Source organism: Pyrus communis, chromosome 15 (genome assembly GCF_041283825.1).
Source record: "Pyrus communis isolate YQ-2024b chromosome 15, ASM4128382v1, whole genome shotgun sequence".
Lineage (NCBI taxonomy): Eukaryota > Viridiplantae > Streptophyta > Magnoliopsida > Rosales > Rosaceae > Pyrus > Pyrus communis.
The window spans coordinates 32,667,030-32,679,151 of NC_142579.1; the positions used below are offsets into that span (position 1 = coordinate 32,667,030).

Here is a 12,122-nt window from a genome sequence, read left to right on the forward strand (position 1 = left end):
ACGCGGGAGTTGCTCTAAGGGATGGAGATACAAAAGGTACTTACTGTTTATTAAAGGCAGTTACTGTTCACTAAAGGCTATTCAATGGTGAGTTGCCCTAGGGGGCCTTTATAACGCTGGAGTTGCTCTAAATGTACCTTACACCAGGAGTGTATGTATTTGTTTATATGTTGTCATTTTATGCAAAGAGTGTGACTATCCATGTCACCTAACAGTCCAATATTCATCTAGGTTTGTTACCGAACTCTCTATATCGATCATTTCTCAATTCCTTAGTACAGTTTCCGTTTTATTGGATGAGAAACTGAGAACCTTGTTAATTCCAATTAAGATATTTTTGTAACCATCTTCTAGTATCCACACGTTGTGAAGAAAAGAAGTTTTATATGTGAACAAGCTTTGTACAATTTGATTATTCAATATATGTGCATTCTGTATACAAACTGATATGATGTGGTAGACAATTTTAAAAAATAATAAATCAATCGCAGACAACAATTTTTCAACTTTTCCTTTTTCCTGGAGTTCTTCTAAGAAATAACACAATGACAGCCTCAGCTTTTCTCTAAGCTGGCTATCAACAAATCAATAACAATTTCCCCTACCCCATGAATACAATTCAATCACAGACTCAACCCTCAACCTAAGACAACCAAAAATAAAAAGCAAATAAATAAAGTTGCTTCTTGCTGATATGTTACATAGTGATTAAATTTCAATTACTGTCACATCCAAAGCTGTTTCGCCAGTCTAGCATTACAAGAATTGCACCATAATGCGCCAACGCACCCAAAACCACCAAAACATGAAATATCTGATGGCTGTGCCCTGCCAAATCAAACCACCCCGGCCTCCATCTCTCCGGAATCCGAGTGACATAAAATCCGGTCCCCGTCAAATAGAAAAACGCCATGGCAGCTTCAAACATTAGAGTGAGGTTGCGCTTTGGATTGCCCCAGTTTACAACGCTGGCATGGATGGCAGGGATGATACCAAACAACCCCATTGAAGCAAACAACAAGGCGCGAAATGTGCGAAATTCGCTGCTTGAGAGCTTAGGCGAGAGCAATGTCACGATAGTGAAAATGCCCATGACCGTTATGCCGCCGAGGTAGATGAACTGCCAGCGCGAGTCGCATTGGAAGATGTAGTAGATTGGAGGGAAGAATGAGGTGATGATCATGGTGGTGATGCCAGCGTAGTCGATGCGGAGGAGCATGAGGTTTAATGGGTGGGAGTGACATGAAAAGAGGTGGCAAATGGTGCTTGAGAGGAGGCAGAACATAGAGCCGGCGAGGAACACATAAAATGGCCAATATGTCACGCCCATTTCAGGTGATGCTACTGATGATGCAAATTCCATATCCTGAGATGTCATTTGCTTCAGATCAGTAAGATTTGTTGTCATCCCCTGTTAAAGTTCTAGTATTAATTTTCGAAATCATATATAAAACAAATTGTGATCACAAGAAGTAGTGATCTCACATAAATACGAGTAATAATGTTACAGGATTAGGAACTTAATTAGAAGCTAAAGTTAAATACCGAAATGAAATCATGGGAGACATTTGTGACTGCGCTAATAGGCGTGGACCTGCATCATACAAATGCAAATTAAATGAGAAGTTGATGAATTAATTTGCATTATTAAGAGTACAGTTTCCCAGCTACAACTGTTAATCAAGTACTTAATCATACTTAAAATAGTATACATCATTGTGTACCATCACATATATACATTGTCTCTTAAATGGCCCAAAATTAGCTGTTATTAAATTCCCTGAAATTTTTTAGAGCACACCCAACAATTAGATTAGCAATTTATATTAATGAATTGATGTACTCTAAAATCATAGGGTTTTGCAGTTTTGAGACTAATGTATGGAATAATGTTCAATCCTTATTTTCCCACTATTGCTTGTCTAAAAATAAATTTATCCACAAAAGATAGAAAATCCAAAAGCTAAGTTTCTAATTTTATGATCAGTCATTATCCATTCTAATTTTAAAATTAGTTTTAAAAATTCCAAGTTGCCAAAAACAGAATTAGAAAGATAAAGAAAAAAAATCCTCAACAAACCTGGAAAAAAAGGCAAGGAGATCCGCTACCTGAGGCACTTCCAACAGATTCGCCATAGTCAAACCCAGAAACAGAACAAACCCAATGAAATGCCTGCAAATAATTCCAAAACAAATGTCCAAAATTTTTATAAGAAAAAAAACATAATTTAAGTAACAATCAAATTCAACGAAATTGAACAAGAAAACCCATCAAACAAAATAAAATAAATCAAAGAATATGAAAATTAGCTTGATTAATGAACAGATGAATAAATTAACTTAGATTTTGAATTGATCATAACAAAATTAAAAAACATACGTCCAAACGTTGAGGGTTTCGTTATGCCACCGGAACACGCTGAAGAAGGCTTCCGCCAGAGGCCAATCAGCGCGGTAATAATTGAGTATGAACTCATTGTCCTTCATGTACTCCGGCAACTCCCAATACGACATCAACCCGTACCGTTTCGGTTTCGCCTTGTTTTGCTTCTTCTTCTTCCTCTTGTTCTTAATATTGTCTGCAGAAGAGATGTTACGGACTAGGTTTTGATGGTTCTTCATTTCTTCTTCTTGTTTGGCAGACGTGGGAGAAGAAGCTGTTTGTTTTGATGAATATCTCTTCCTGGCAAGAGCTCCTCCTTCCTTGGGACTCATTGTCGCCGGACAAAATAATCACAAGGAGGTTGTGGAGGGAGGAGGCTTTCGCTTCAGAGAGAGAACGATGGAGAGAGAGAAATTGGGCTTGTAGGGTGACAAAATTTATATGAAGAGGGACGGGGTTATGGTTTTGAAGAAGGGGAGATGATTGGATGGGATATCGGGGCTGCCTATTTAGTGCAGTTGGAGGTTGCACAACTGCACCTACCAACCGCCAAACATTCAATTAAATTTTTAGGGTTTCGATTACAAGAAATGAAAAAAAAAAATGGTTAGACATTGACAAAGACATTTTTATGGATATCAGAAACATAAGCCACGTGTGATAGTACCTTATGTGTTATGATGTGTGAATAACATAGTAAAATAAATTTACGTGTTATAATTTGAGTCGAATAACGTGTGTAGTATTATTAGTAGATGGAAGAATTTTTTGCATGGGGTGAGCAGCTAGCTAGGCATGGTTAGTTGGTTCAGCAATCCATACCTAAACCATTAAGAATGCATGACGTCTTTGCCTGGTCTTTCTAGGAAGAATCTTACAAATTGGTTAACCATATTTTCATTACGTTCACACCAAGCCTAACTGATCAACCAATTTACATAAAAATCCCCTTTTAATTTGGTTTAATTCTCAATTTCACATTACTCATCAGTATATTAATTAAAAAGACATTTTAGTCATCAAAATAGTGTCTAAAATTGGCATTAACTCTTGACTTTAGTATTTGATATTCGAAATCGATATAAGTGGTCCATGAGTTTTTCCACTGTCAATCATTTTAGTCTTCCATGAAAATTATCTATTAAATAAGGACCAAAATAATAAAAATACCTTACATTTTATAAACAATGGGTTAAAATGTTTTGACAAAAATTAAAGGTATAGTTGTTACTTTATTGCATCTCAGGGACTAAAGTAAAAGATATGTTAATCTCATTTATCATTTTAGCTTAAAAATGCCTTAAAAATAATAAATGTATATACGTAAATCTTATGGCTCGTGGATCGATCGATGCATGGTTTCAGTAACACATTTGTATGAAAAATAACCTCGTTGCTTCTAAAATTGTGGATGGTCAATGATAAGTTATTTCACCTTAAATTGACCTAACTACTTTTTTGTCCTTTTTTTTCATGTACAAACCTAACTACTTGTTTTTTAGTGAAAAAAATAAGAGTTTCGAACCTCGAATTTTTGTTTTATAATTCCTACGGTCCTACTCGTTATCTTACACACCATTGATACTGTCATTCTTACCAACCTAACTATTAACTTACAAGCATACTTTTATTTGTCTTTATTTCCTTACATCGAAAAGCACTTATGTTTTTTTGGTCAAGATAAAAAATGATATATTGGTTTTGATTTATGAAGTATTTTAAGTTTAGGCATGTCAATATTTTGAATATTTCATATTTACGAAGAAATAAAACACTTGTGAGTTAAAAATAATGCTAGGGAGACTAATTATTTAAACTAAATTTTATACGACGTAGTTTTTATGATTGGATTGTTATTTATTAGTGACACATAACATAATTTACAAATTTAATCTAAATAGTAAAAATTAAATCTACTTAGCATTATTCGTGAGATAACGTTGGTTAACAACTTCCAAGAAAATTTGGATTTTCAATTCATAATGCTTTTTGTTTAAACAAATTGGAGATGAATCTAGTACATTCAGATTCTGGTGTGGGAAGCTCAGCTGTTTCTATTATTTTTCTGTACTAATAATAAAATAAATTTGATTTTGACCAAACAAAAATAATAATTTGGTATTATTATTATTATTATTATTATTATTATTATTATTATTATTTTGCCACTCCAACACGTGTACCTACGGACGCATGCCCTTCCAGGGAAGTTTGGCAATGGCAATTCAACACGTGTACCTGTTGAGGGGGCCCACACTTTTGCAATCATCAACATGAAAGCAACTTATGCGAAATCAATTTACCAAACTACCAAGGAACGGGTTCAGCACAATTACCGTCTGGAACTAATAGTGCAATTTTCTTTCACATAGCAATGCATATTGTTGAATTGAACGCCACAAAACGATGAATTTAGTTCATGTAAATCTTCTCCACAGGACCACAAACAAATAGTGAGCCAGATCCACATATTTCATGATGTACTTTTAGAGAGAGGAATCCTATGATATGGATACACCAAAATTGTAACATCTCCTGTCTAAATATTATGTGTAACCACACGCCACTATAACGATGTACTCATCCCGTGGAAATTGCCCTCCTGGTTTTATGTCTTGACATGAACAGCTAAGTAAAAGCAAGCTCTGGATGAAAATATGAAATCGCAGGGACAGAGAGAGCATCCTCCTCGAAAACTCCACGCATGTTGCGTACTTTTATTTCTTAACTAAAATATAGCCAGAAAGTAACTAAAGGTTCAAACTTGATGAAAAGTATTGAGCCTTATGTCGAATCCCCCGGCAGACAATTTTTCGGGGGGCAGAACGCAAAGGGTTCAAGATATAGAACAAAAAACTGCTTATGGGGAAGGCTTTACAAATAATACACATTTCTAGTTCTTGAGAACTCCTAGTTTCTCCAAGGAAGCACGGATATCGTTGCTCCCGCAACCTTCACTGGTTTGAACTATGTTGGGGGTGTCAAGTGCCAGGACATCGGATAGAGGGTAGTTTCGGTTCGTGTGGAGTTGACTGATTGCATTGCTGGCAACTCCCTTCAGTACTACACTTTTGTGCAGTCCACCAAGCAACCCTTCGTAGTCTGTATCCCCGCATTCTCCAGCGACGACCACTACTTTCGATAAGTCTACCCCCCATCGGAGATATAAATACCTGAAACAAATGCTTGTTTCAGTGTTCAAAGATTCAAAAGCAATTTCAAAGCAGTTTTACAATTTTACTAAACCAATAATCATTTGGATTTGTCGACAACAGGACGTAAGCATTCACTTTATTACTTTTAAGTTATATATGTAATTAGATTCTACTAGACTTTTACCGTGGACGTGATGAGTTCATTCTTGTCAGATAAACCATAAAGCGAAAAGTCACTATAAATTAACTCAATAGTTTAGATAAGAATAGATGTGCTTGAAAGAAGTTATGCATAAATACTGTACCTGAGGGCTTGAGAACGAGATGCCAATACTGGAATAACGTTCACTCTGGTCCCGTTTTGGCAGTAAATTACATGGCACCGTAAAGCCTGAATCCTCAGCACCTTCCGGAGCTCCTTTACCGAGGGTAGCTGCAGAGATAAAATAAAAGAATTTCCAATGATATAAATCCAATGTAATACACTATAAGATATTACATGCTTCAATAAAAAATCGAGGGTCATTTTTATAATTAATTGAAGTTGCCCAGTGTACTAATGTACCAATGTACCAAGCATTTTTATCATTAATTTAAGAATTCATACCAAACTCATCCAGAATCAAAATTGATGAACACTTACCTTTCCTGGCGTCTGCACTTTGAAAGCATAACAATAGTCGGTTGAAAGTTGATCAGCTGCAGAAACAATCTCCTCACTCCCAGTCTTCTTATCATTAATTGAAGTTGCCCAGCGTACCAATGTCTTCCTCAATCCTTCTCCACCCCAACGGTATTCAATGTGTGAATGATAATAAAAGTCGACCACAAAGGGGCGCTCCTCAGAATTAATAGATGGATAGTAGAGATCACTGCCACTGTTGCAAATATATGCATCAAAATCATTAGGGTTCAAGCCCCCTGAAACCAGAAATGAACGTATCTCGATTATGGTCAAGGATGTTGACAATATGAATCCTACAGAGCCTTCAGCCTTCTCCTTTCCCATAGCCTCAAAAATATTTTTTGTAATTTCATTAAGTTCTGTGATGGTTTCACAATCCACAGAAATGACAATAAGATGTTTCCTCCTCCTCAAAACTGGGAACTTTCCAGCACTGTTATGGTCTGCTTTCTCTGAGAACCCAGCCTTCCGCGTGTCCCTCGAAATACCCTTTGACCATGCCAAAACAGCACTCTCTATTTTACTCCTTCTATCAGCAGTATTTCCTTCAGAATCTAAACTATCATTTACACTAGTTCCGCTTTTTTCTCCATCCATTGAAAACTTCAAGTTCAAAGATAAATCTTGTATATCTCTCAAGGAATCACTTGGGGAATCTGATTCTGAAGTGCCTCCTCCATCCTCACTTCTCTGCCAATGTGGTTGCCTCTGTTTGACACTGGCTATTCGGGATAGATAAGTTTTGCAGTGCTCAGGCCACGAAAATAGGTGAATGTTCTTCAACCCATTCTGCCGACATCTTGCCCAAAGCTGCTTATCAGCAACAAGCTTCAGGAGAGCATCAGCAATAGACTGCTGATCATGAGGATCAATAAGAAGACCATTGTCAAGTACCTGCAGAAACAGCTCCAATCAGTTTTTGAATTCCAATGACTAGTCTATGTAAATTGTAAAATACATGTAAAACCTTCTATTAATTCTTTACGACCAATGAGCAGGCATACCTGATGTATATCAACAGGGCCTCCATTTTTTGTGGCAACAATAGGTAAACCATGAGCAGCTGCCTGTACAATGAAAGAGCAGAAGTTAAACTCATTCGTGAAAAAAGAACAAGAAATCATAAATAGTCAAATAGCACACAACTCCTCATAAGTCATAAGTTTTAGACTCGCACCTCAATTAAAGTGAGTCCAAAGGGCTCAATGAAAGCTGGATTAATGAAAACACCCTGCAAAAAGGATTAAAATGAAATATTTAAACAACCATCAAGAACCTGGGACAGCACAACCAGCAAACCAAATGCCAAGAGCTAAGGCAATCTCCAGTCAGCAGTCAAAGCAAGTAGCATGGCAGAGGCAGGATTGAAAGAAACAGCCAAACCTACTTCTCACAGTGGTGATGATAGACTTAAGAAAAATGAGAGAAAGTTTCTACAGTACGTTTAAGTTAAAAAGCAGAAGAGCATTAATAGGACCAGTTGGTATGAAATAATAGCTAATAATATTAACCTAATTGCCACAATAAAGTAAGAATAATAGTAAAGTTTCTGTAGCTACAAATTAAAAATAATTCTACAAGAGCACTGCAGGTATACAATGTTGAACACTTGGGAAAAAATTGAATGGCAAAAGATATAAACAAGTACAGTAAAATAAACCCTTGCATGAGTTGTGTAGAAAAGAGTCAAAACAAAGGAAAAAAAAGTAAATCCAAATGCACACTGCACAAAACCATGTTAGTGGAAGATCTATAACAGTGTTTCACTTTTTCCTATATAGAGTGCACATATAATTAAGTTTCACTTTTTCCTATATAGAGTGCACATATAATTAAGTTTACTTCCCATTTCTAGATTCTAAACAACAATAGGTACCTTTGTCTTTGCTGCTAGGCGATATATCTCGGGAACATCAGACTGTTTGTGGTGTTTGGGGTATGCGACTTGCCCATACAAATCATATTTGTCAATAAGCTTGAGCACTGAGAGAAGAAGAGAAGCACTTGTGCTTGACATTTCATCAATTCCATCGCGGTTACCCATAATGAGTGTCTGCAGAGTAGAGAGTACAGAGGAAAAGAAAAAGGTTAACCAAATGTCATTGGCTCAGCAACAAAGCGAATCAGCTGGTCAGATAAAACACAAAGGTATCTACAGCAAGAAAATGCCATTAAGGATTCTAACATACAAGGTTAGCAAGCTCTCTTAGTGGACGACATTCCCCAAATGCTTTGACCAAAGTTGTGATGTTCTTTTTTGGATCTGGTCTAGCAAGGGCAAGAATCATAGGCTTGCGAGGATTGGTAAAGAAACGCATTATCTGCATCATGAAAAAATTCAGTTGGCACCAGTCAATGCATAATTCATGAAAACAAAAGGGTTGAAAATTACAAAGCAGGACACATCAAAACTGACTGATCAGCTATATCTCTGAAAAAAATCAGAGTAAAATGAATAAAGAATAACTAGCACCTCCGACCAAATAGGTGGGTCTGGAGAAGTAGGATGGTCTTCATTTGCTTCTGTTTCAGCATCCATATCACTATCATGCGGAACAATATGATGGAACTCCATTCCAGGAGGAATTATCTGCACAGAGATACTAATTTATAAGATATGTATATAAAACGAGCAAGCCACGAGTACATAGACCTTAAAACAGTGCTGCTAAGAGTAGCAAGAAAAAAAAAATGCTCAGAAGCATACCCCACTCATATTGGACCAATTTTTCAAGTGCTCCCCTAGAGTTTGGAAAAGCACTCAACAAGAATATGAAAGAAGATCTCAGTACTTACCACCATGCGGGGCATGGACCTTCCATAACAGCTCACATTGCGCCTGATCCTAGCTCGTAGTTTACGCTCCAGTATAGGATCAAAACCATCATACAACCGCCATTGCTCTTCTATCTCCTGTCTAGTGCTGGTAATAACTATTTCAGACGCATCAAGGGCTAACTCCTCAGCCTCTATCCGACGCATTATTTTATATGTTTTGTTGATCTCATCTCTTGAAAGTCGGCCTTGCTTTAAAAGTTGCTCCAACTTATCTCGGCCAAGTGAGTGGCCAGTAAAAAGCATCGGTACATTTAAAGCACCAGAGAGAAGAGCAGCTGAGTCACCAGCATCTGCATAATGCCCATGGATGGCAACAGGCCAGACTGGCTTCCCACCACCAACTTGTTCACCCAAAACTTTGGACATTTGCATTATGTGGTTCAATGCACCATCAACAAATTCAGGTATGTGTGGCCAGAGTTCTTCCTTGGGAATGTATTTATCTTTGGGACCGAATGGTATACGAATGATATAAGAACCACTGCTCTCCCCCATCTCTTCTTCAAAACCTTCTGTATTTATTGGAGTCAGCATCTCTGTGGGCTCACCATAACTCCAGTCTATATCCGGCGAAGACACTTGTCTTGTTAGTAGATCAACTCGGTACACTCCTGGTGTGGTACCCAAAGCCCTTGCAAGTTCTACTACATACTTAACCTACATGGAATATAAACCCAGCATTATGCAGGTAGCTATATAAGCTACTACAAAATGTATTTTTATATCAAACAACAAATGCACAGTGCAAACCGGGACTGGAAGTGAAACCACATTAACAACAAAATATTACCTGACCACCAGTGTCAGAGTCCCGACCGAGCTCCATTTGTTCACCTCGTATAAGACCATGAAGGCTGCACGAATACTTGTTGTCAAAAACATTATTATGAAAACAGAAAAATTCTGCAGCAGCTAGTTAAACAATCATCCCCATGCTTCCGTTAAATACTGAAAGCATGGTTGTATCAACTAATATTATCATTTAAGACGCCCCATGCAAAACTTACAAAACTAAAGTTCAGTTCATGCCTTATTAGTACAATATATAGCTTTTTCCCCTTCTGCTGACTAATCCATGTCTCCATTGCGTCAACGGAGTTAATTCTAGGCAGTTTGCTTCTGTGACTATCACCATGAGCTGATATGTCACTCACCAAATCTCCCTTCTCTCCCTCGGACAAGTCTTCAGACATATCAGCAGTAGCTTCTCTGCGACCTCTTTCACGTTCAAGGCGGCGTTTCGCCATCCGTTGAGCTTCTTCTCCCTCAAGCTGCAGAAGAATAGACAATGAGAAGGAAAAATAAATAAATATTCATAAGTTTTCTCTTCTCTTTCTTTCATTTTCCACCGAAAATTACCGTCTCATTTGTTAAATCGCATTAAACAAATTGGTCATAAGTTTTCTCTTCTCTTTCTTTCGTTTTCCACCAAAGGTTACCGTCTCATTCGTTAAATCACATTTAAACAAAATGGTCGTAAGTATTCTCTTCTCTTTCTTTTGTTTTCCACCAAAAATTACTGTCTCATTCGTTAATTAATACGTATTCATGTATCAGCAATTTCCAAATTCCAAAATTGACAAGACCCTACGAACAATTAGTACATAGTAACAATTAGAAATTAAAAGGAACAATTTTTATATCAAACATTGGATTTAGCACACTCAGAAAAATTATTATACAATAATGCAAGAACACACATCCAGCAATCTCAATTTTTATATCAAACATTGGATTTAGCACACTCAGAAAAATTATTATACACTAATGCAAGAACACACATCCAGCAATCTTAGCTTGCAAGCTATCAGCACACGAATCAAACAGGCACAAATCGCACGAAGAACAATCTATATTGAAAATTTTCAAGCCAAAACGTAAGCGAAAAGCAACAAACCTGCTTCTTCTGGCGGGCCAAGTTCCAAATCCGCCAGCACAGATTCTCCAATCTAGTGTTCCTCTCCTGTGGACTCCTCGTCGCCGCAGCCTGCCATTGATTCCCACCCATCATCATCAATCAAACAGAAAACAGAGCAGAAACAGAATTTAGAGAGAGAAATAAAGGAGAGAGAGAGAGAGTGAGACTTACGCGAACCCAGGAGCGATGGAGATCGGTCTCATCGAAGCCGGTGATGACCTCCTCGACGAAGTATCGGGTGGGACTGAAGTGTCCTCTCTCCCGGAGCAGCAGCGAGGACTTGGCGTCGTCGACTAGTCCCGGGCCCACGTCCAGAATCGCCTCCAGGTAACTGTTTATCCAATCGTTCCCCGCCATTAATCACCAAATCTGAGATTTTCAGTGCCTGCTGGTTCGGCAGCTAATTCCGATTGCAAATTCAAAGAGAGATAAAGAGAGAGGAGAGAGAGAGAGAGAGGAGAGAGCTGTGGACGGTGGAGGAGAGTGAGAAACGGAGGGAGGAGGGGGGGTGTTTATGCATGTGAATGCGGGGGAGGAGGGAGGGAGGAGGTGGTGTTGGCCTTGACAACGAGCTTCTCTCTTTTTGTTTTCGCCTTCAAATTTGGGATTCTCGCTTTTGTCTAAATAGTCCTTTGTCCACATTTGTTTGACTAATCCAGGACCTTCAATTACATAAAATTACTTTCTAGTCAAAAGGATGCCTTCAAGTTTAAAGTTTAGGACAACAAAATTTGAACCATTTTTTTTTGGTTAGATTTAAATACATTTTGTAAAATGGACACTAATGAAGGAGAAGTTAGAAGTGATCCCTTGCGGAAAAAAAAAAAAAAAAACGTTATATATATATATATATCAACTTCTCAGCGCGTTTTTGCGCGAGTAAGGATTGAATTTTTTTATGAATACAATGCTTTTTTTATTAAAGTAATTTCTTAGCGTGGGTATTAATTGAATTCTTTTATTACAAATACAATAATTTTAAATAAAAAAATTGCTTTTGTTATTGATATTTTTTTTATTCCATATATGCGTTTTCTTCTTTTTTAGGAATATTCTATATAGGAATTTATTTCCTTTTTTATCGTTTTTATCTATATGTCACTATGAAACAAAATAGTTGCGTGTTGAAACAATTTTGAATCT

The 12,122-nt window shown here is 37.4% G+C and overlaps 2 protein-coding genes across 3 annotated transcripts; both read right to left on the minus strand.

Moving 5' to 3' along the window:
• Positions 1–498: 498 nt before the first annotated feature.
• Positions 499–2,992, minus strand: LOC137715683 (heptahelical transmembrane protein 1-like). Of its 2 annotated transcripts, none has more exons than XM_068455016.2 (4): positions 2,381–2,992; positions 2,081–2,173; positions 1,546–1,594; positions 499–1,411 (listed from the first exon to the last, which is right to left on the minus strand). In XM_068455016.2, the coding sequence occupies exons 1-4, from the start codon at positions 2,713–2,715 to the stop codon at positions 716–718; spliced, it is 1,173 nt and encodes a 390-aa protein (XP_068311117.1). In that variant the 5' UTR covers positions 2,716–2,992; the 3' UTR covers positions 499–715. The 2 variants fall into 2 exon arrangements, with proteins under 2 accessions (XP_068311117.1, XP_068311129.1); XM_068455028.2 differs by having other exon boundaries at positions 499–1,366; positions 2,381–2,853.
• A 2,041-nt stretch (positions 2,993–5,033) lies between these two features.
• LOC137733256 (putative sucrose-phosphate synthase 1) lies at positions 5,034–11,737 on the minus strand. The gene is made up of 13 exons (XM_068472407.2): positions 11,151–11,737; positions 10,959–11,048; positions 10,091–10,332; positions 9,852–9,915; positions 9,020–9,718; positions 8,697–8,813; positions 8,413–8,544; positions 8,100–8,276; positions 7,401–7,454; positions 7,228–7,290; positions 6,182–7,117; positions 5,844–5,971; positions 5,034–5,556 (listed from the first exon to the last, which is right to left on the minus strand). The coding sequence occupies exons 1-13, from the start codon at positions 11,334–11,336 to the stop codon at positions 5,277–5,279; spliced, it is 3,168 nt and encodes a 1,055-aa protein (XP_068328508.1). The 5' UTR covers positions 11,337–11,737; the 3' UTR covers positions 5,034–5,276.
• Positions 11,738–12,122: the final 385 nt, after the last annotated feature.

Coding starts and splice junctions, on each gene's coding strand:
- LOC137715683 (XM_068455016.2), bottom strand. CDS start 2,715: ATGAGTCCCAAGGAAGGAGGAGCTCTTGCCAGGAAGAGATATTCATCA. Junction 2,174..2,380: donor GAAACCCTCAACGTTTGGAC/GTATGTTTTTTA, acceptor AATTATTTGCAG/GCATTTCATTGGGTTTGTTC. Junction 1,595..2,080: donor CTCCTTGCCTTTTTTTCCAG/GTTTGTTGAGGA, acceptor TGTATGATGCAG/GTCCACGCCTATTAGCGCAG.
- LOC137733256 (XM_068472407.2), bottom strand. CDS start 11,336: ATGGCGGGGAACGATTGGATAAACAGTTACCTGGAGGCGATTCTGGAC. Junction 9,719..9,851: donor ACTCTGACACTGGTGGTCAG/GTAATATTTTGT, acceptor TATTCCATGTAG/GTTAAGTATGTAGTAGAACT. Junction 5,972..6,181: donor AAGTGCAGACGCCAGGAAAG/GTAAGTGTTCAT, acceptor TTATCTCTGCAG/CTACCCTCGGTAAAGGAGCT.